The following is a 22,533-nucleotide window of genomic DNA, read 5'->3' on the forward strand; positions in this document are numbered from 1 at the left end:
TTGCTGAATACGATTGAACGTCGGACGGCTCGGACGGCACTTGTCATCGATTTGAAAGCGATGGGTTCCCGCGTGAACGACCCGGACTGGTTAGCTGCTCGTCCACGCAAAAACCTATCGCTCGCAAGTGGCTGACACGCGCCGTCCATCGTTTTACCGTATTCAGCAAAGTTCAGTAGCACCATCTGTTGTTCTGCGACGACGGTAAGTGTCAGGGACTTTGATCATTTTTTTCTAAGTGCAAATCGGTCGCGCATGAATGTAATGCTGGGTTTATTAGATTGCTCAGAGCTCGCAGATGAAGTAATGACCATAAAACAAGTATCTCAAAAAGCACTTTAGCGCCCCTTTAAAGAAACAATGACAGAGTATTTATGCTTGCCAAGGTTATTTGTACATGACATATGAGAGCCCAACTACCCAGAACACAATTTGCAACTCGAAATTCATTTTCTTTCCGCCCAAAAACCGCCGATCGAGAACTGGTCGGTTCGAGTCGCGCTCACTTTCTTCTCGGTGGTCACGTGCCGTTTTCTATGGTTTAGGCACAACCACCAAATTCTATCAAAGTCGTGGGTCATCGAAGGCACACACTCAATATTAAAAATAGAGAATAAATATAATACCCATTTTTTGTGGCTTCAAGCTGCAAATACTTTCATTGAAGGAAAAAAAAAGGCACAGCCCCGTGACTACAACCAACTCTCTCCTCCTCTATATTTCTTCTTCCTCCCCAGTCCAGTTTCGGTTTTGACGAGTTGCGTTTTTTGAGTTTATTAAAAATATAGGTGGTACTGATTGGGTAGTCTTCCGACACCAGAATAAATCGCCTGGCAAAAAAGAAAACAAAAATTTTGGGGGGGATGTCTGTCTCCCTCTAAACGGACATTAAGGTGGATTGTGAGATCGTCCTTTTATGGCGCAAACTCAATCTATGCACCCTAAGCATCCTATAAAACTCGAAACTACAATTGTTCATGGCCCTTTTCGCCACTAAGAAAATGTGACCAAGCACTGCGACACGCCGAGATATTTCGAAGAAAGGGGCGTGTTGCGGTATTTGGTCGCGATCTCCTAAAAACGAAAAAGTCCACGCGTGAATGTATTTTTGTTGGTTTGTTATAAGTAGGATTGACAGATCAAACTTGAGCCGTAAACATAAGATCTTAAAATCCGCTTTAGTGCCCTTGTAAGGCCTGTTCACACACTTGCGTTTGCTTGGGAATGAGCTCTTGCAATCTCTTACGATGAGAGAACGCTGTGGTGATGTGAACGGGACATAGAAGAAAAGGAAGACAGCATTGCAGATGTGACGGCACAGGCAGGCTCGTGCAGCGCGGTTTTGGGGTTGGACACAGAAGAAGCGAACGCAGCTCGACGCCATGGGCCCCAGCAGCCAAGTAATCCCCCCGGACGGATGTCTGAGGCCCATGGCGGCACCAAACAGGCTTGCCGGGGAACCACCGCCAGCACCGAACATCAAGCTTTCGCCATCCGGAAAACGCATAGGACATCCGAGGTTTCGACAACACCAGGGCCCGTTTTCTCGAACGCGAACCGTGGTTTGAAGCTAACTATTGTCCCTAGAAGGGGGAATTCTAGGTCACGTGACTGGAAGAGCAGGGGCGCCGAGGAAAGAGCAGTACCTAGAAGCAAAATGGCCGCGGCGTCGCTTAATGAGGGCTAATAGTTCTGCTTGGTTCTGTTGAACATTCATTTCGATCCAGCTGTTATATTAATGACGCACCATTAGCCTATTAGCACGTCAAGCAAAGCGGTAGTTCAGAGAGACTACTAAACTAACCGACGGCAGCATTCCGCGAACGCATCACTCTTCAGCAGTCCGGGATCCACGGTACATCAGCCTTGCAAGTGTTTTTATGGTGAGTAAAAAAAATGTTTAGCGAAAGAGTGTTGGTATATATTTATAATAAGATGTTTAATTTGTTACACTATGCACGCTAACTCGTGAGCAGCGATTACTTTGCGGAGAAAGGGGGTTATCCTCAATAAAGTCTTTGTTCCGGGTGAGCAGCTGAGACATTGTACTGTTTTTTTGTTCGCAGTGCGCCGACAGTGTGCCGACAGCATTGAGGTTTCTACATATCCCCCGTGGCCAGCAATTCAACGATGACGAGAAGCTTAGCTTCTCGTCGCCGGTGGATCGGTTGGGCAAACGGAAGAGGAAGCAAACAGTTGAGATCAGCAGGAATCGCAGAAACGTGCGTCGCAAGGAACAAAAACGAGACTACAGCACCGGCATTGCCAGACTGGAAGGAACACGGGAAAGTTATGTGTTGTTTATGGCGAAACATAGTGGAGGAAATGTTTCTTACATTTCCGAATATTCGTCGAAAAACTCTAGCATAGTAGCTAAAATTTCTTTGTACCATCGGAAGCAAATACATTGGTCTTCAAGTACAACATTACTATATTTTGCCTTAAAATACCATACTAGATCGATGACAACCATCGGAAAAAGAGGCTAAACAAAATGACTGGCTTGTTTCACCGATAGATGGCGCATCTTATTGCCCAATCAAAAAGAATTATTGTTGTTCTATATCCAGCCATTTATTACAGTACAGTGTAGACCGCATATAACGTATGTCTCGGGAGTCGCGAAACTCCGCACTATAAGCGGTACCGCGCTATAACCAAAACATCAATTTTTCAGGCCAAAATACATGCCATGAAACAACTTACCTTTGTAAAAGAATTAATTTTTATGTTAGATGAAAAATAAAGCTTAGTTTGAGGAAAGTCTTTATTTCACCAGGCTAGTACAGTTCTGTCTCAAGTGTGTCACACATTTTGAAAGAAATGAGCGGCTTTTGCCTGGCGCAGCCTTTTAACAGCGTCGCGGGTTGCGGACGGACGTTGCGAGCGTTCAGGATTGCTAACCCTAATCACTTTTCTCCGGAGATGAAAACGCGTGAAAATTCGCATCCTTCATACGGTACGCGCCAATAATACCTTGAACTTGAGCACACGCATGAAATGCGCCAAATAAGAAATCCGGGCGATGTTCGAGGGCACAAATGCTTAGAAATCACCACTGTAGTCGAAGTAAACAAACACGACGACACGGGCGTTTCTGCCGTCTTGAGAGCGCCGCCACGACATCGCCGCACGAGTAGGTGGATCTTCCCTTCTAGTACTACGTGCTAGAGCACTGCACGGGCCCGGGCCAGCCCGAAAGCCCGAGCCCGGCCCGGCCCGCGGGCCGGGCTCGGGCCGGGTAGCACATATTTTCTCGGGCCCGGGCCGGGCTCGGGCTTGAACAAAAAAGTTCTCGGGCCGCGCCGGCCCGGGCCGGCCCGGGCCGTGCCTGGGCAATTTTGTGCCGTAAATCATAAATTGTTGTTGATAGTAAGAAGTTTGCCCATTAATCTTTTACGTTTATTGAATACTAAAAAATCGAAGCGCAAATTCACTACAGCGTCGTTAGAAATAATAACTAAAAGGCATCTTGAAGCTAGAAAGCCTTCAAGCTTTTTCCGTGTGAGCGAGGGTTCAGTGTTATAAATTGTAAACAAAATAAAGTCCCAGTCATATGCTTGTCAACCTGTCTGATTCATCGCTCTCAAAAATATCTAGTTCACTATTAGGAAGATTTAGAAAAAAGTACGCAAGCGCTTTAGGTCCGTAAAAATAGCGTTGCGATGCAAAACTTATGGCGATGCTAATTTTAGCTTACCCAAAGTGCTTGAGTACGTTATTCTAAGACTCCCTTATTGCAGAGAGCGCGACACTAGTATATTAGCGCGAACAAGGGATCGTCGTGTTTTTATGCTTATCTCATAGAATCAAAACGCTGTTTTCAAAAATATTAGTGTCTTTAGAAGTGCTCATCTGGGCCACAGACCTAAGCGGTGTACTTTGGTGCCTACTAAAACCATTTCGAAGTAAAATTCGAAAAAAGCGCCAACGTCGTGTTTGCGGTATCAGTGTCGCGCAGTGTACATAGTCCGTTCCGCGCTTGCACGTTTTTGAAACCATCTTGAAAAAAACGTTTAAGGGGTTAACTAGGGATATATTAAACTTAAGCTTGCCTGAAAGGGTTGTATATTTTAAGAACGCGTTGACATGTAAACCTACTTCAGAACATATTCTTAAACAGAAAAGGTGCGCAGACAATCTTAGAACGATGGAGACTTTTTGCGAAGAGGTTGCGATGTGCAGGGCCTTATAAAAGTAGGTTGAAACGGGACGCGTTCAAACGCAAAGGGTGTTTCGGAAACTGGTTCAAATAAGAAGGGCGTTTAGGGAATGGGTCGAAACAGGACAAATTCAAACGAGAAGGGCGTTTAGGGAACTGGTCGAAACGGGACGGGTTCATATGGGAAGGGTGTTTAAAGAATGGGTCGAAACAGGACGGGTTCAAATGGGGAGCTCGTTTCGGGAGCGGGTCGAAACAGGACGGGTTCAAACGGAAATGGGTTGTTTCGGGGTACAGCCATCGGGCCGGGTCGGGCGGGGCCTTGAAATTAACAATTCTGTCGGGCTCGGGCCGGGCCCGGGCCGTGTCTCTTCCGGGCCGGGTCGGGCCGGGCCTAGAAATTTAAAATTCTGTCGGGCTCGGGCCGGGCCCGGGCCGTGTCTCTACCGGGCCGGGTCGGGCCGGGCCTAGAAATTCCGGCCCGTGCAGTGCTCTACTACGTGCTGGGTTATCACAGCGATCGACACACAACGAAAATTCACAGTCAAGGATAGCGCTTTTACGCGGAACGATGAGATGAACGCCGTCTACGACGACGATCACAACCGACGCCATGTTTACGGATAGAAGCAGCCGGCCCGCGACCGGAGAGGAGGAGGAGGAGGAGAAGCGTTGTAAGAGAGGTTGGGGGGGAAAGGAGAGAGCATGCAACCAACACCTCCTACGCGCGCGAACACTTCTCCTCGACCTGCGATTGGTCTGTCGTTGCGGTTGTTTGTTTCTTTGTTTCCAACGCAGCGGAGGGAAGCACGCACGTGAACGACACGTGCGTGCGTCCCTCCGTCGCTAAGGCAACTGAAGCCTCTCTCTTCGCTTCTGCCCGCTTTTTCGAGCAACATCCTTGCCCCGCTAGTGCAGCGTGCGGCTCGCGCCGTCAGCGCCGTTATCTAGTTTCGCACAGGGAAGCGAGCTCGCTGCTCCGGTCGTCGGCGCGGTCGGCGGGCTCTGCCAAAAACCGCACTATAACCGGTATTTCCCTTCGCGCGCCTGCATTTTAAGCGGTATGTAATTACATGGAGTTCTATGGGAGGTGAACCGGTGGTTTAAAAAAACCGCGTTATACCCGGTCCTGCACTATAAGCGGTTACGTTGTAAGTGGTCTATACTGTACCTAGGTACTTTTCCCTTCCTAGGCACCGTGGTTTACCAAAATGGGTTTACCATGGCTTCGAGAAAACCGGCCCAGGAGTGCGACGGCGAGTGAGCAGAACACTCTAGAGTTGACTCCGTGTATATATATTTTTGTGGTCACAGTAACGTCATTATTCCGATTATTTTTCAATAATATATTTTTCCTCACATCCATTGTGTCGGAAGGCCAAGTCCATACTTCGTATACCATCACAAATGCATGCTGGTGCCACCTATGAGGGGACCCTGGAGCTGCACTTTACCAAAGCAAAAAGTTGTGCGGTATATAAGTGATCAAATCTATCAACACTCTATGAGAAATGGTTGCTTACAGCATTGTCAAAAGGTTTTCGAGCCAATAAAAAAAGAATGGTGGTTTTTTGTTTTAGTTTCATGTACTTTTTTAACACCTTCCGACTCGGAAAGAGCAATACGAGCCGAAGTGACCCGGTGATGAGCGGAAATAGAGGTGGCACCGCTTCAATATTCTCCACGTTCCCGAGCTGAATATGTTGCAAGTCCCCAACCTGTCTTTATCACTCGTCGCGAGAAAAGCTCGACGTTGCATGCAAAGAGCACAGTGCGAGCTTGAAACTGTGATCCCGTTCGACTCGAATTTCGGACATTGCCCTCATATTCGTCGGAGAAAACAAATCCCACCGAACATCTTGTTCTGCTTTATGCGCGAGCAAAGCCTCGACTGAAAGTGTGGGCGCATTTCCTTGAACGAAATCCCTGCTGCTTGAGCACGTGCTCTCGACGGGGACGGCAGGAGCTCGAAGGTCACCCTCGTGCTGTCCGCCACGCTCGCGTTTAAAGCGAAACGTAGGACATAAAGTTCCAAGAAAAAAGTGCTAGAGAACGCGAGCGTCCCCGTCGTCGCGGCGTCCCGAATCCTGACTACCAAAGCTTTTGCGGACCTCCGAGGCAGAGAGCGACCTGCATTAAGATGGGCGTCTGCCAAATCCGTCACTGCCCCCGCAACACTGCCAAGGCCCTGGCCCAGCGAAAGTGACGCTTTAAACGACCTAATAGGGGGGAAACTGAAGAACCAGTTTTGAGGATGTGGAAAATGCACCGGTCGGAGAAGCGTTTCCGGCACCGTGGTTTCGGGGGCGGAGCTATGACCTCCTCCGCCCCAAAAACCCGAGACGCCGCGAGGGGTGCCCACCTGTTGCCCTCCACCCGGGGCTTCGGGCTGCACACGTTGGTGGCCGGCTCAAGGCAGAAGGTGACGCCCCCGAGGTCCTCCAGGGCCACGACCCAGTCCTCCAGCATGGCCAGCTCATCCCCGTGGCAGCTCAGCAGCCCCGAGAACTGGGCCAGCACGCCGGCGCTGCCCAGGGCGTGCAGGAAAGCTGGGTCCCGCTGCTGGCACCACACCTTGGCCATCAGGGCCGCCACCAGTGACGTCAGCTAGGGTGGGAAGGACGCCCCTCTCGAGCAACAGCGGCGGCAGTGCAGACAGACGGCGTGTCGCTTTGAGGTGACAACGCACGGCAGAACTCGGCATGCCGTAGACCCCTCCCAAAAGTGTGCGCCATGTAGAGGCCGCTGCGCTAATTATGCGAGTCCGCCATCGTTCGATCGCATAGTCCTCGAACGTGTATTGGAAAGGAGGGCTGTGTTGGCATTTGGCATGAACTCGGCTCAACTCATGTCGAGCGTGAGCTCCACTTTGGCCTTCGGTCGATTGGTTGGTGACGACGCGAGTTCCGGCTAAACGCCGGCGCACCGCTCGTGCGACGCCCTTTTTCTACGCGAGTGCATTGCCAAAAGTGGCAAGAAACCAGCTGTGTAACGCATAACGCTTTAGAAGCAACTAATCACCAGTAATACAACTGCCCATAAGGAAGACACTCACGGCATGGGAGAAGCAGACGTCCCGTCGGTGCCGCACGGCGTAGCTCGACGACGCCGCGTGGGGAGGCTCCTGCGAGGACCCCATTAGCAATACTTTGTTAGACGCAATTTAGGTGGGTAGCCGTGCTCTAGGACCCACCCATAACAATAGGGGCTTAGCCAGTTAGGCAGCTTTTCTCAGGTCTCGATGGTTAAAGAGATGATTGACGCATGAAATGTTTGTCGTAAAACTGTTTCTCCGTGTCATAATGATTGCATGTTTATGGACAATATTTTATGTTTGAGAAGCAAATGATCTAGACAGAGTCGTTATTGTTTTCAAGAATATCCTGAGATTGCCGTTACCGTTTCTGTTTCAAACGATAACACGGCTGTCGGTGTTTGCGGCGTGCTCAAAGAGCCACGCTCGTTGAGCAGGCTGCAATTCCCAGACAACCTCCCACCGGCTTGAGGTAAAAAAAAATTATACAGGCTCGATCGCGCTGACAAAGACCGGGAGCATGGAATGTATCCTGCACAAACCACACAACCTCCACCCCTCATTTTTTTTATCATTTTGAAAATACACAAAGGATGTGCGCCCGTCCCCGAGTTTTACATGATTATCTCTAAATTTCGAGTGAGCATTCACTCAGGATTTTGCGGTATACAGTCAAACCCGGATATATCGCATTCAAAGGGGATCGTAAAATAGTTTGATATATCGATAATTTGCTATAAAAAATATGTTGACTTAAGCTCCAGTTGAAATTTCCGCACGTCTCTGCTAATATTGAAGGTCGCGACAAACGGGACCTTGCCTAATAGAGCCTCTAAGAGCCACTAAATAAAGCAGAGCTTAGTTGTTGAAGATCACAAACACTGCCACGTTTACATGATGGTCTTTGCGATCGTTTTATGCCTGCCACGACCTCCACACAGCACCGGTAACAAAACATAAAAATAATTTAAAAAATAAAAAAGCAAGCCAGATAAAAAAAAAACAAAAAAACTCTTGAACCATAGAATAAAGTTAAGCAAAAAGAAAAAAACTCAGAAATTTCAGGCAGCAAAAAAAAAAAAGGCAAGAAAAAAAAAAAAGAAAAAACAGGCAAAGCAATAGCGGCTAAAGAAAAAGTTAAACAAAAATAAGGCCTTTGAAGTGTGATTGCTCAACCCTTGTTGTCAACACACTCAACTTGACAAAGACTTTTTCTTTTTCCTTTTTTTTGCTTATATTATTTTGGGGCTAAGGAGTCACGCAGCGACATAGGTGTTCGGGAAAACAGCGCACGCTACCGTTCCAACAGCGAGTACTCCCTGCCCTCCCTACCGTTCCAGCAGCGAATGCTCCCTGCCCTCCCTACGCGCGTGCGGGCCCTTGCCCTTGCTTTTGGCATCCTTTTTCTTTTTTTTTTTACGGTTGCTGTTTTTTCTGTTTTTTTACAAATGCTTTTTCGCTGCGTATCCCCAAACACATGTGCTGGCTTGGCGGTCTGCCAGGCCCGCACAGCAAGCTATGTGCTCCCCACCGGCGCAATCCGACTGCGGGAGAAGCGATAGGGAGCCGTTTTAATTAGCTATATTGGGTGTCCTCGCCAGGGGAGTTTGATACAGAAAAACAACGCTCCTATACTATTACACGTGATTTTTAAGGGGATGTTTGGACTGTTCGATATAAAAAATAATTCGAAATAGCCGGGTGTGATATAACCGGGCTCGACTGTGTGTGTGTGTGTGTGTGTGTGTGTGTGTGTATATATATATATATATATAACAGTAACGTCGTGCAACGCTTCCAGCATGCTGGTCGTTCGTGACATTTGTTTCTGATGCTCGTTCAGAACAATCCTTTCATAACGATCGACCGATACGAGAGCATTGGAAGGGCCTCCGAAGGTGCCGCCCACCTTGAGGGAGAGCAGGGCATAGGTGAAGCGGGCCACCTTGTGCAGGCAGGCCATAGACTGGCGCAGCTTGCGCACGCTGGGCATGAGCTCGGCCGCCCATGGCGACAGGTCCCCCGGGGTGCTGCACGGCGTCAGCATGGGGGCCGGGTCCTCCTTGCCGGCGTTGGCCAGGTGCTGCACCCGGCTCACCATGCACATGATGCTCGCACGAATGTTCAGGTGCGTCAGGTCCTGCAGCCGACCAACCGGATGGCAAGATGAGGCAACCATGCCGATTTATATGCGGTGTGTCCTCCCCTCCACCCCCCCCCCCCCCCCCCCCCCCCCAAAAAAAAGTATGCGGTATTTTTGACTGGAAAATTAAACTGCGCGCCGTTGAATGTTTGTTCTCCGCCCAAACGTAGCCATGGCGGTTCGAAACTGATGCCAGGGTTTTGGGACTAACCGTTGTCTCATACGAAAGTGATGAGGGATTTTGTGGAAATTTCATTGGGAAAATGGAGCCCACTCTCGGTAACTGGCCATTCAGCTTGGTGTATTCGAGGGTTCCGTTCGCTGCCATTTTCCCGTCCAAAATTTCCGAAAATCACTCTTAACTTCTGAATAAGATAACTTAAGTTCTGAAACTTTGGCATATGGATTAGACTGCCAGTGCCACATATAGGCGTAGAACAAGCATTTGGCAAAATATGATTAATATTCCTAATAAGAAAAAAAAAATTGTTTTGGGGACAGCCTGTACACTCGCCATCAACCTTTGCGTGCAATGCCATCTCCAAATGATAGCAACATACAAGTAAGAGAGAAGCTATCATTCAGCCCATTCTTTCGTGAACCACGTTTTAACTGCAGTCTATCTATAAAGAACCCCAAAGTGGACTTTATTGAGAAGCTCAAAACAGGCTTTCGACGACATTAATGACATCCGTCTTAAAAACAGCCAAACTCCCTCTTCGTAGATAAACCGAGGCACTGGGTAGATCAGGGATTCTCAACCTTTTTTTCTTTTCGAGGAATGCCTCTCTCCGTCGACCGACAGCCGAAAAAAAAGCTTCCAGTCTCGGTGCTGAAGCAAGAAGCAGGGCAGACGTCTACAGACCTCGTGAGCAATACGGCACAAGCTAGGGGGCGCTCGGCTCGTAATTACGCACCAATTGTGGGCTCGGATCACCTGAAAACAGCGCTCAAACTGGCAAAACACTTTGCTCGGGAGCGGCGACAATCGGAGATATTTGGGAGCTCCGCGAACCCCCTGCAGTACTCCGGGGAAACCCCCCAGGGAACCCATGAGGCAAACGAATAGCAGGCATCGGACAGAAGACAACAGAGAAGCCGGCAAAGCGGCGAACATCAGTGACGTCTCACTTACGAGGGGCTCGAACTCCTCCGACAAGCCGGAGAAGCGCGACTCGTCCGTGGAGTACATGGAGTCCGACTTGTGGAGCTGCGTGGGGCGAAGGTCCATGCTGCGGACGCTCCCGTTTACCGAGCCGGCGTCCCGGCGGTCCGCAGTCTCCGCCGCGCCGTCCTTGGAGGAGTCCTCGCTCGACGAGTCGTCGCTGGCGGAGGCAGAGTCCCCTGCGCGGTGGGGTGGCACTGCCACGTTAGAGGGGCACTGCAACGAAATGCTAGCACCCATTTCATTGTCTAAACGTGAACCACGTTCCGGCAACACCGCAGAGGGATCGATTATTCGTTGGAAAAGACACCCAAAACCTTATTTATAAAGAATAAACTGATTACCACATTCCACCCGGTGGATGTTTTCGAACTTCGTGATGTATATCTTCGCACGAAAGCGGCACCACTCTGTAGAAGTATAGCTCGGTACAAACTTGGCCAGACAGGATTTTCCTTCTTTCTTGCACCTATTAGATTCTCACAGGGAGCAGGGAGAGGGGAATTTAAAACAGAGGCGAGTCACTTTTTTGCCACCGGCCGGGTTGTAAAGCATCGACGCCACCGAATGGCCAAGTTTGCGACCACGCCGGACTCCCCATAGCCTCGCCCGAGAAATAGAACTCAACGTCTTGAGCGCGTCGAAAGCGCCAAATCTCCCGAGACTCGTCGCGCTTTCCGACGGCTGCTTTTTGAGCCCTTCGAGTGCTCACTGCAATTGGCCATTTGGAACAAAAACTATAGCCATCCGTTCAAAACGCGAACGCGCGATTCTTGTCAGAAGATATGGTTGATTGTGTTTAACTTATTTCTGAATGTGAGAAGTATATTTAAATCTTCATTTCAGTGTTTCTTTAAGTAGCTCACAAAGCTTCCAGCACAAGTCGAGGAAGGCAAAAAAAAAAGGTTTATCTTGATCCTACGGAGAAAGTCCGTTACGCAAAATCTGTTTTCGCCCGCAGCATTCTTTGGGGTTAGGGGTGGACAGTGTAGTCTTGTTTTTTTTATTTTTTTTTCTTCGGTTATAGCGTGGTATTTTATTCCAAATGCTCAGATTTTTTATGCAACGATGTGCACGTCCTGCATTTTTTTCTTCCCATGAACTGCTCGAATGCAAACACCAATTGCGGACACCGAATGCCAGCATCAGGCGACCAGCATTTGCGTTCGGACTGTTAGCAGAGAGCATCACTGTAGAGACAAAGCCAGCTAGCTTTGTGTCTGCCCACACACTGGTGCAGTGGTTGACAGTCAAGCTCACAATCATAGGGCCATGGATTTGTATTCCTTTGGGATGCATTTAGAATTTCCTTCTTTTCTTTCGATTCGGCATTCCATCTTCTCGGGAATCGAAGCTCTTAAACGCAATTTGCATTCAAAAAGCAGACTTTCTCCCATTGGGAAAAATTTGGTGTTCCAAATGACGACTTTCCCCGGAAGCATAATCCTGTGTGCAATGCACTGCGGGCAGTCGTGGCAACCACAGACAGAACGTTAGAATTCAATAGTTAGAGTAGAACTATTCTTCCCATCTCCAACTTTGGGCGACAGTGAAAGAGGAAGCTCTTCGGAGAGAAGTGCGCCTCCAAACCAAAATGCGGCATATCAAACCGGTTTCCGCCGTTCCAAAAGCCGACGTCCCTAAAAGCCACCCTTGACAAAGAATGCCCCGGTACAAAACAAAAAGCCGGCCCTTTGCCCATTAAGAAAATGATTCCGATCTGCATCCCCGTGTCATTTCCTAGTAGGAAAATAACACAGGGAACCTTTTTTTCCTACTTGGGAGACTATGTATGCCAATAGGCAGCCTTCCCAATGCAAACATTCTTTCACTTTTTCGCAGTCTCCGTAGAACGTGCATTACCCCGACCCTTTAGAGGCCTTAAAGACTAAAAAATTGTTGTCTTCTCTTCTTCTCGCCCAAAAGATCTCTCTTGAGGCCAGTCTCCCCCGCCGGAGGTCAGAGCAGGACACTAGCATTGGCGTTCCACCGGCACCCCGTCCTGGCCGACTGAGACCCGGCCCAACGCCGACAAAACCGCCCTTCAACCTGCGTCCCACGTTAGCCTCTGGTAGGTGATCTAGGAACCCAGGATTCACCCATCTGGAAGCAAGTCAACGACTTGCTTAAAATACTAGATGTTTAAGTAAGTCATTGACTTAGTTAGAAATGCTCGATTCATCTTGATCCCACGGATACAGTCGGCATACGTGGAACGTGTTTCCACGGCCTTCTTCGGGGTCTGTGGCGGATGTTGTGGTTCTTTCATTTTTCGGAGGCCGTAGCTGTCTTTTTTTATGCGATGGTGGGCTGCTCTCGGAGTTCTTGTTTCTCCCCATAAATCGTTTGAATGCGAACGCCGGCATGCAGCGTTCACGTTCCGACGGTTAGTAGTTACTACCGTGGTAGAGACAATTAAGCCAGCTAGCTTCGCGTTTGCCTGTTCGTTGGTGCGGTGGCAGAATGTTGAGCCCCCAATCGTAGGGTCGTGGGTTCAATTCCCGTTAAGACAAGTTTAAAATTCTTTTCCTTCTTCTCATTTTCACACTTTTTTTTTTTACGGATTGTCCTCTCGAGTATGTTTGCCCATATCGTAACGGTTTTCAAGGCGTGAAGGAACGCCCTTGAGCACATTCTGTGTTAAGATGAATGGTATTCACAAAATGACCAAGACACGTGAACGAACATTATTTTCCGTCCCTCGTGGCTTATGTGCCAGATGATAGAGCGTTGCATACAAAGTCGACTAGTTTTCGAACCGTCATATTCAGCCGCTAGCGGTTTCATCCGTCGTTCACAAACAACCTCTAGCCCCGCCCCGTACCACCCCGCCCCCTCCAAAACGTGGCACAGAGCACCGCGGCATTGAGCGTACCCCGCTTACGGAGAGACAGAAATGCTGCTCGGAGCACTCTCGTCACCTCGGCCACGAGCCAGCCGAAGAGTCGAAGCCAGAGCGACACCAGAGCCGCCGAACGCACAAACGCGAGGCACGGGGGCCACGACTTCTTCCTCCTCTCGCCACGGAGTCCGCTCCGCCAGGCACCGGCGTCTGATCGAGGGAGCCGCACCTTGAGATGCGCAACTTTCTTCAAGAAACGCGAGACTACATAGAGAAATTATGTCACGGTGGACGCCGTTAAATCAAAGTCGCTGCTTTCCCACAATGCAGTGATGGAGGCAGTGTCAACGCAGGATGTGTTGCACGTCGGTTTGCGGCAATGTTGGGCAGGAAGGTGGTACGCAATTTATGCCGCGGCCTCGTTCGTGAGCGGACCGTCTGTTACGCGAGTAAATGAGGTAATTGAGCAACTGCGTCCCGCGAAGACTGCCCAGCCGACTCCAGGGAATTCTGTGAATGCGGCAAGGCAGTGAGTCGGGCTAGTTGATGAACTACCAAACTACCGTATTTGCACGAATATAACGCGACCACGAATATAACGCGAGGGCAGGTTTTGATGCCCTCAAAAAGAAAAAAAAAATTATTACTATTATAACGCGAACCGAGGCCGCGTCAATTTCTCGCACTCGGGGGCATAGCAGATGTGAAAAGTCAATGGAAATAGAAGAAATATCAGTTTATTATTTGACTGCACTCATCCTCACAGCTCAGGTCCTTCCGTTTACAATCCACTTGGCGACTATGCAGATAAGCAGCAGCACGGCACCTGCTTGTCTGGTAGTTCCTTTTTTCTTATGTGAGAGCTCCTTGGCAGCCCACAATCCAAACAAGGCAGGAAGCAGAAGCACCAACACACAAACACCGGATCACTCTGGAGCAGAAACTAAACAATGCGCAGCAGAAAAAAAGACTGCTGAATCCGATACACGATCATACTTCTTGTTCTGGTCCCTCTGCATAAACAAATGCCTCGCGTTGCACGATTGCGTAAACCTTGGCGTAAACGCGGTTAGTGGTCCTGGCTTGGCTTGTGTTGACTTGACTTGACTTGGCTAGGCTGGGCTTGACTCGAATTGGCCGGTGCCCGCATTCCCGCATGGTGTGTGTGCGCGCGCGCGCGCTAAGTTTCTGCGGCGTGCACGCGTTGTACAAACAAAAAAATGATAAAAATGCTTTTTTATGTTTTCTATTCGTCCCTTCACGTGGCCCAGTAGCTAATAAATTCCCTTCCACACTCCCACTTCTTTTCCCACCGGATATTTTGCATTGAGCTGAAGGGATGGCTTTCTCCTCTGGCTTTCTCCAGACTCGCGCGCCTCGTGGCTGAACTCGATTCCGAATATAACGCGAGGTGCGTTTTGGAGCACGTAATTTCGGAAAAAAACTCGCGTTATATTCGTGCAAATACGGTAATAGCAAAAACTCGTGTGCCTTACTCTACATTCTTTTGATTGTTTTTCTTTCTTTTTGTTTGTATATTTCTTTTGGCTTTCTGTGCAAGGCCTTCTATGTTTGCATTCTTTTGTTTTGCTGCCTGGTTCCTGATCTTTCTTTTTCTCTAATACTATAAACAACTTTATCTTCGATGGCTCTATTCGGCAAATTCGTGTGGTTTTCTGGTATCCGGAGGGCAAGTTCGTCTGCTTCTTGCGCAGGGGGTAGCGGTGACGTCAGAACGCCGAGCCCTGATTGGCTGATCGCGCCCCCCTATCTGAGCGTCGTCTGCTCCTTCGCAACGTCGTCTGCGTCTGTCTTACCTTTCCTGCGACTTTCGGAAGTGCAGAGGCCAGATTCACGAAACGATCTTACGCCAAGAATGTGCATAAGACAAAACTTAAGAACAAATTCCTATTCACGAAACGAAATTTTCGTACGTTTTGCGCAGGTTACGACGAAATCCTACGACAGCTCCGAAGCTGTCTTACGTACTTCTTACGATCAAATCAGCATGGCCGATAGCGTCGCGGTCGCGACGACCCACGGACGTTTATTTTTCTACATGCGCTTCTCACGCGTCCCGACTTCAAGCAGCAAGAAAAAAGTAAAAAGTACTTGAAACAGACCACGACGAACAAGAACGCTGAATCCACAACCCCCCAGGAAAACCTCCAACGGTCACGATTCCACTGAACGCGACCAAGCGAGCTCGGCCAATACTGGCTCGACAGTTAGGCCTAGCGGGCACTCCGCGACTCGGCGACCGTCTGCCCACGACTGGCTCGTGTGCTGAATGGAATATGCCCGCGCGACCCTTGTGCACCCTTCTCGTATTATACTTTGATCGCTGACCTCAATTTTAGATTAAGAGGTCAATTTCTTCCTCTTGTTATCTCTTTGTTTCCCGAGGCAACGGTGACTCTCGCCGGTGAAAAAGCGGTGAATCTCCGACAGACGCAGGAAAGGTAAAGCAGCCATCACTTTGACTAGCAGACGTAAAGCAGACGACGTTAACTGCACCAACCCGCCGACGCCGTTAAAGAATGCGGGGTCTCGCTGCACACGAAAGGAGGGAAAAAGTATTTGGGAGTGAACTTGCGGACACTAACACGCTCGCTCTCGGTTCTTAGCAAACAAACCTCGGCACCTCGGGACACCTCGGCACCTCGGGACACCTCGCCAGCGAGTCCTTTGATTTCCCTCCTTGATGCGCGTCTGCTAGTTGTTAGACAAAAACAACGTACCGCTCGAGTTATTTCGTCTGCCCTCTCTGAAAGGCGAAGTCGAGCTCGCTCGTAAAGACTTGCACTTTCTAAAGTCGCAGGAAAGGTAAGACAGACGCAGACGACGTTGCGAGCAGACGACGTTGCAAAGGAGCAGACGACGCTCAGATAGGGGGTCGCGATCAGCCAATCAGGGCTCAACGTAATGACGTCACCACTACTTCCTTTCTCATGCGCAGAAGACGAAAATGAGCCCACTTGCGAGGCGTATATTTTGCGAACACAAAGTTTCGTGAATCAGGGTGGTATATATGATATGCATTTGTTACAAAAGGAAAACATATTCATGGGACCCATTTTTCGCGATTATACACGAGTCACGAAATTTGCAAAAAATAAGTCCTTTACACTACACGTTTCACTTGTGATTCGGCACATGTTTGTCCAGCGTTCCTTCCTTTTGTCCCGTCCCTTTGAGCACCTTTTGGCATTACGTTCTTGGGGGCTCGGTCAACTCACCGGGAGAGGGGAAGGCAGGCAGCGGGAACTGGCGGGGCAGGGACGCTGACTTGAGGCGGGCGGGCCGCCGGTCTGAGCGGTCAGGGGACTGACCCCGGGCAGACTGCCCGTTGGCCGACGCCGGCTCCCGGTCTGCCCGAGCACTCTCCCAGACCGCCAGGGCCTCTTCCACCAGCAGCGGGTGGCACAGCGTCGTCAGCTGCCTCGCCTGAAATAGAACAGGGATGCTCGCAGCCTCCAAGACGGACGGTTGTCGCAGCAAAAAAGCCCAACCCTGATTGATTATGGAGTCAATGGATGCTACCAAAGTACCCAAACTCCCAGGCTCGATGGTGCCAAGATGGTGGCTCAATCTTTTTTACAGCGGAGCTGTTAAGGGCTAGGTTTCCCAGGATCGTGTCCATGTATGTCGACACAAACCTACCTGGACAACTACCACCATCTATAAGCGACGGCGGCAAGCACACAATCAGTATGGTTTCTGCCGTCGCTCGTAGATGGCGCCAACCTTTCCAGCTATCATAGAAGAACGGATAGCTGGGCGCATTGGGGGAATTTTATCGTAGGAAACAGCGTGAAAAACAGACAACGACGAAGAGATTTCATCGTAGAAAACAGCGCGAAAAACAGACGACGACGAAGAAGAAGCACACAGTGTATTGAGTAGCTCCGCTGGTCTTCCTTCTTCACGAGAGTAGAAAGGCTGAACGATTTTTTACAGCGAAGCTGCTTTTGGCTAGGGTTACGTGGATTTTTCATGTGCGTCAACAAAAACTCTACACTCACACCGCTGCACGCACATGCCTTCCCCGTATATTCAATGTAAATAACCAAAATAAAGTGTTGACGAACGCACCTGCAAGATGCCATTTGTTTTCGTCTTTTGCTTCAGAACAGTTACTGCTGCAGATGCGGGCGCCGCACGCGCTATCCTTTCCCGTATAAAAGATCCAAAGTAAATAACTAAAATAGAGCACTGACAAACGCACGTGCAAGATGCCATTTGTTTTAGGCTTTTGCTTTAAACAGTTACTGCTGCAGACGTCAGCACGTGCGGCATGAAGAACGCCATTCCCTGCATTCTCCTTGATGCTTAGGTAATTTAGCAATAGGTCTACAGTTGCAGTCCGATTTTTCAGATTCGGAGGGGACTCCTAAATTCTCCAAATAATCAAACAGTCCGAAAAATCTATTTCAGCCCAAAATATCAAATTTCCGCGCATATCCCGCTGCGTACCTGCTGGCCATTTATCACTTGCTTGATGTCAATTTTAAGTTCTCGTGCAACCTCCGCTTTATATCGTTCACTTTTCACTTGTTCGTTCATCTGTTCGATCACAGTGCTGCGCTTTGAGGGCACAAACAGCAAAGCTGAAGTTGGCGCCATGTGGCACTAATTTGGAGACAACGTTTCATCCACCAAGCTCGCTTCAATGCTAAGCTATCGGTAAAAAACCTTTGCGCTTGAACACCACAAGAACGGAAGACGGCCGCTCTTCTCGCAGTCGCACTCGAAAACACGGACCACGAGAAAAACTGGAAGAACCATAAGAATGGGCAGACGGCAGCCATGTTGGCTATTGCGGAACCGGAAATCCTGACTATCGCCTCAACCCAGCTTGTTTATAGAGTAGGACGTGGTATCGAGGCTACAAGGCAAGATGATAACTAAAATGGCGGCAACTAAGCTCGCAGCGCTACCGTGGTGGCTGTTTTGTGGCTGTAAACTGAGGAAATCTCACAATTTATGTCCAAAATATCTAGCAATAAGCTTTATGGTGTCCGAAATTTCAGTCAATGTTTTACATTAACCCTATGGGGTAAGTTACGGTTCGGCGAAAATGTCCGAATAATGGGACGTGTCCGAAAAATAAGCTGGCGACTGTACTCAATAGATTAATTATCAGTAAGCACCATTTTCAAGATCAGTAGACTTTCGGGTGGATAATAAAGGTTTCTCAAAGCTGACGAGGGTAGAAAGTTGGTCGAGTTGGTGATTCATAATGATTAAAAAGCGTGACAGGACAACGGACATAGAAGGAGACACAGACACAGCACTACTTACAACTGAACTCTATTTCCGCTGCAGCTCAATATATATTACCAGCAACAACACAAACAAGTTAGGAAGATATAAAATACTAGGGGATGGGCGAATATTCGGTTATTACGAATAGCCAATCGAATTCTTCCCTATTCGGCATTCACTTCGTATCGAATTTATGTATTCGACAATATCGAATTATTCAACAATATCGAATTATTCGACAATATCGAATTATTCGACAATACAAAATTATTCGACCTTTCTAAATACAGTCAAGCCCAAATATTTCAAACCCGTTTACATCGAATTATTCCTTATATCGAACAATTTTTGTGCACAGTAATGTTACAGTGATAATATATAGCAAAAACTATGGTAGCATCGAACAAAAATAGCTGCCGCTACCGATATATCGAACTGCCAAGAGCGCCGTTTTGCTCTGCAAGCTAGCTTTCCCCCAATGCAAGCGGCTGAATTGGGGGAAAGCCAGCTTGCAGAGCACGCTGGCCCTTTTTTTTTTTTTCTTTGGGCGGCTGCCCGGAAGAAAAGAAAATATATCATTTGCGAAAAGAGCGGAGAGAGGGTGCTCTGTGCTCCCTCTCCCCGCTCCGTCTGCAAAAGAGAATATTATTTTTTCTTCCAAACTGACGCAGCCAGCTTGCTTTGCTAGTTGGTTTCTCCCAACACAACCACCTGTTTTAGGGGAAAGCCAACTTGCAGAGCAAAACGGTGCTCTGCAGGAGAAGGTGCTCCCGCTGGAGGTGCTCCGTGCACTCGGCATAGCTCGGCGCTAATGCGCGAATATAGAAGGCAGCGGCCTCAGCATTTTGGAGTCCTCGATAGCGTAGAAAAATATTGTTATCGCGGATGCAATGAAGAAAAAGCAGCAGAAGATGCAAGACTACTTCATTGTGTAATATTTCAGCAGAAAGTGGATTTTTGAGAGTTAAATTCATTAAAACTTTTATGTCGAATTACCCGCTATATCGAACTGGTAGGCTTTTTTTGCAAGTTCGATATAAACGGGTTTCACTTACTCTGGCTTGGATTTACGGCCAGGTGGCGCAAGCTTCCGACCATTTCATGCAACCGAACTCAATACACTTGAAACTAACAATTACAATATATCTAATACCGAATAAGGGCAAATATAAAACTATAGTTTAAACATATCTTGTGGTATTTCTTGCTTGTACTATTCAAACTATTTGATTCGAAATTATTCGACCAAAATCACTATTCGCTTCGAATTCGATTCGGACCCAAAATCCTCTATTCGCCCATGCCTACAAAATACACATCGTAGAAATCTTAAAAAACAATATAAAAAGGTTAAAATTCCTGCATCACTCATCGGCACCCACCCGAAACTAGTCATGGTTGGTCAAGAAACTGCAATTCTTTTTCGGATAATGATAAAGAGCGTGCGCTGACACATTGCAGCCCTAATCTAGCAATTTCTCGAGCCTCGAGTATTTCCCTTGTGGTTTTGTTTCTGTTTTTGTTTAGTACTGTACAATCTGTGAAAATCGCAGTACAACCACAATCCCAGCAATGCACACCGTTACAACGTTGATGCCGTCATATCAGGACACCTCGGTGTGCACTGCCAGGATTGTGGTTGTACTCCGATTTTCACAGATTGTACAGTACTAAACAAAAACAGAAACAAAACCACAAGGGAAATGCTCGAGGCTCGAGAAATTGCTAGGTTAGGGCTGCAATGTGTCAGCGCACCCTCTTTATTGTTATCCGAAAAAGAATTGCAGTTTCTTGACCAAGGATGACTAGTTTCGGGTGGGTGCCGATGAGTGATGCAGGAATTCAAACCTTTTTATGTTGTTTTTTAAGATTTCTACCGCCCAACTGTTAAAGATTTTTTAAGATTTTTAAGATTTCTACCGTCCAACTGTTAAAGATTTTTTAAGATTTTTAAGATTTTTACCGTTCAACTTTGGACGTCTGTCCGGTGTTGCCCACTGGCAACAAAGCTATAACTTGTCAATTTACCTTATCATTTTTTTTTTTTTTTTTAATTTCAGCTTTGTTTTTTTATTTGATCTCGTTTAATATTTTAAAAATATAAACATTTTAAGCAATTTCTGTACATCTTGTCAAAGGGTTAAATTAAGGGGGGCCTCACCCGGTCCCCGATGCGGGCCACAGCAGCCTGCATGGCGGGGGCGTCCCCGAGGTCTGCCAGCCGGAGCAGCCGCTGCACCTGGGCCTCCACCTCGTCCCCGAGCTGCTCCACGCTCAGCACCGCCTGGGCCGCAGTCGACAGCCGGTCGGGCCCCAGCGGGGAAGGCTGGCCCTCGCGCCTGCACGGGGGTTCCGCTGCACGGGCTGCTCCGAGGTGTCCCCCGGGTATATGGGGGACATTGAAGTGATAGGAAAAGAGGGACCCTCAAGCCCTAGGGGAGGGGTCACTGAAACTCTAGGGAAGAGGGCCCCGAGACCGTGAGGATGGGGCATTGAGACACCTAGGAAGGGACACCCTGAAACCCTAAGGAAGGAAGTGGGGCCTCTGAAGTGCTAGGGAGGGGGCCCTTGGAAGCCTAGGTAAGGAGGCCCCTAGACCGTAAGGATGGGACACGAAGATTCCTAGAAAGGGGGACCCTGAAACCGTAGGGACGGGGGCCCTTGAAACCCTAGGAAAAGGGGCCCCTGAAACTTCTTTGCAAACCCTCAAACATTAAAGAGTGGTGCGAACCGAGTCCGAAAAATCGGGCAACGAGTTCAGCGGCATCTAAAAGTTCACTCGCCATCATATGTCGACTATAGATGGACACGCTGTTTACAAACAAGCCCGAGTTGCCCACACCCAGAGTGGGCACTGCGCGTGCGCAGAAACCAAATTCGCGTGAAGTGAAGCGTCTGCGCATGCGCAGTTCCGTCGACAGCACCACCACAGCTGCATGACATCAGGGCCGCGTGTTGGTCTATATAAGGAAGGCATCCGGATGATCGAGCGTGTTCAAAATTTCGACCGGCAACCGTTAACCGACGTTCCAATGGCGTGCATGACAAGTTGCGTAAATAGACCATGAAGAAGCAGTCTTTCAAACTGTTTAAATTTGGCATCCCCGCCTGGCTACATTTTTTTTTAGCTTTTTTTGGTCTCACTTTAAAAAGGAACCCATCCCTAGGTATATTATGGTACATTCTCACTTAAATTTACAGAAATAAAATAGATTTCATAAAAATAGTTTTTGGCTGGTGTAAACTGTTAAATATACCTCCTAATAAAAAAAAAAGTTCAATTTGGTTGGGAAATATAAATATATTTGTTTTATGAATGTTTTTTCGTAGTGAACTGAAACTTGAAGTACTAGAGGGGTTTTTAAATTCTATTTTTATGTGCCAGTCATGAATTGGGTATTGCTCGACTTGTATAGGAAAACTTTGCTTGGTGACTCCAGACTTCAAGAGGCTACGAAGAGAAAAATTCACAGGGCCTTTTATGTTACCCTTAAAACGACCTGAAGGCGAAAGCCCAAGTGCCGATCCCGGGGATAGCGAACCTCCGATGACAGCGCGCTCTCCGACGACGCGCTTTTGGCGCCGTTAATTTCACGGCATGTTGCAGCCCACTTTTCACCGCTGTCCGAACGAGTGTCCTCCTCTCCCGTTGGGTTTGTACTGCGTGCATGCCTCCACCGATTCAGGCACAAGTAACGCCATCTCGTGATCCAGTGGCAAACCGTAGGTTTGGTACCTTTCGTGTTGCCGACATGTTTTCGTACCTTTCGTGTCGTCGACATGTTTTCGCTCAAGGACTTTGAAGGTCGACGGAACAATGAGACATATGAGGCTTTCGTCTTAATAAAACGAGCACCAGCAGCTAAATCCTTTGAGTGAGAGCCACATGTGCTTTGTTTGTCGTTGTTAAGGGAAGGGT

At 48.4% G+C, this 22,533-nt stretch overlaps 1 protein-coding gene across 1 annotated transcript in view; it reads right to left on the bottom strand.

Moving 5' to 3' along the window:
* Positions 1-22,533, bottom strand: part of LOC8040372 (inositol polyphosphate-4-phosphatase type I A) — a 67,891-nt gene that overhangs the window by 16,696 nt on the left and 28,662 nt on the right. Inside the window, exons 14-19 of the mRNA XM_040215462.2 lie at positions 20,776-20,953; positions 16,586-16,793; positions 10,475-10,683; positions 9,106-9,336; positions 7,218-7,286; positions 6,525-6,769 (exon numbers count right to left, since the gene is read on the bottom strand). Of these exons, the coding sequence (XP_040071396.1) occupies positions 6,525-6,769; positions 7,218-7,286; positions 9,106-9,336; positions 10,475-10,683; positions 16,586-16,793; positions 20,776-20,953 (1,140 nt within the window). The remainder of the gene's footprint in view (positions 1-6,524; positions 6,770-7,217; positions 7,287-9,105; positions 9,337-10,474; positions 10,684-16,585; positions 16,794-20,775; positions 20,954-22,533) is intronic.

The sequence above is a fragment of the Ixodes scapularis genome, unplaced genomic scaffold, assembly GCF_016920785.2.
Source record: "Ixodes scapularis isolate PalLabHiFi unplaced genomic scaffold, ASM1692078v2 PGA_scaffold13__105_contigs__length_92229423, whole genome shotgun sequence".
Classification (NCBI taxonomy): Eukaryota; Metazoa; Arthropoda; class Arachnida; order Ixodida; family Ixodidae; genus Ixodes; species Ixodes scapularis.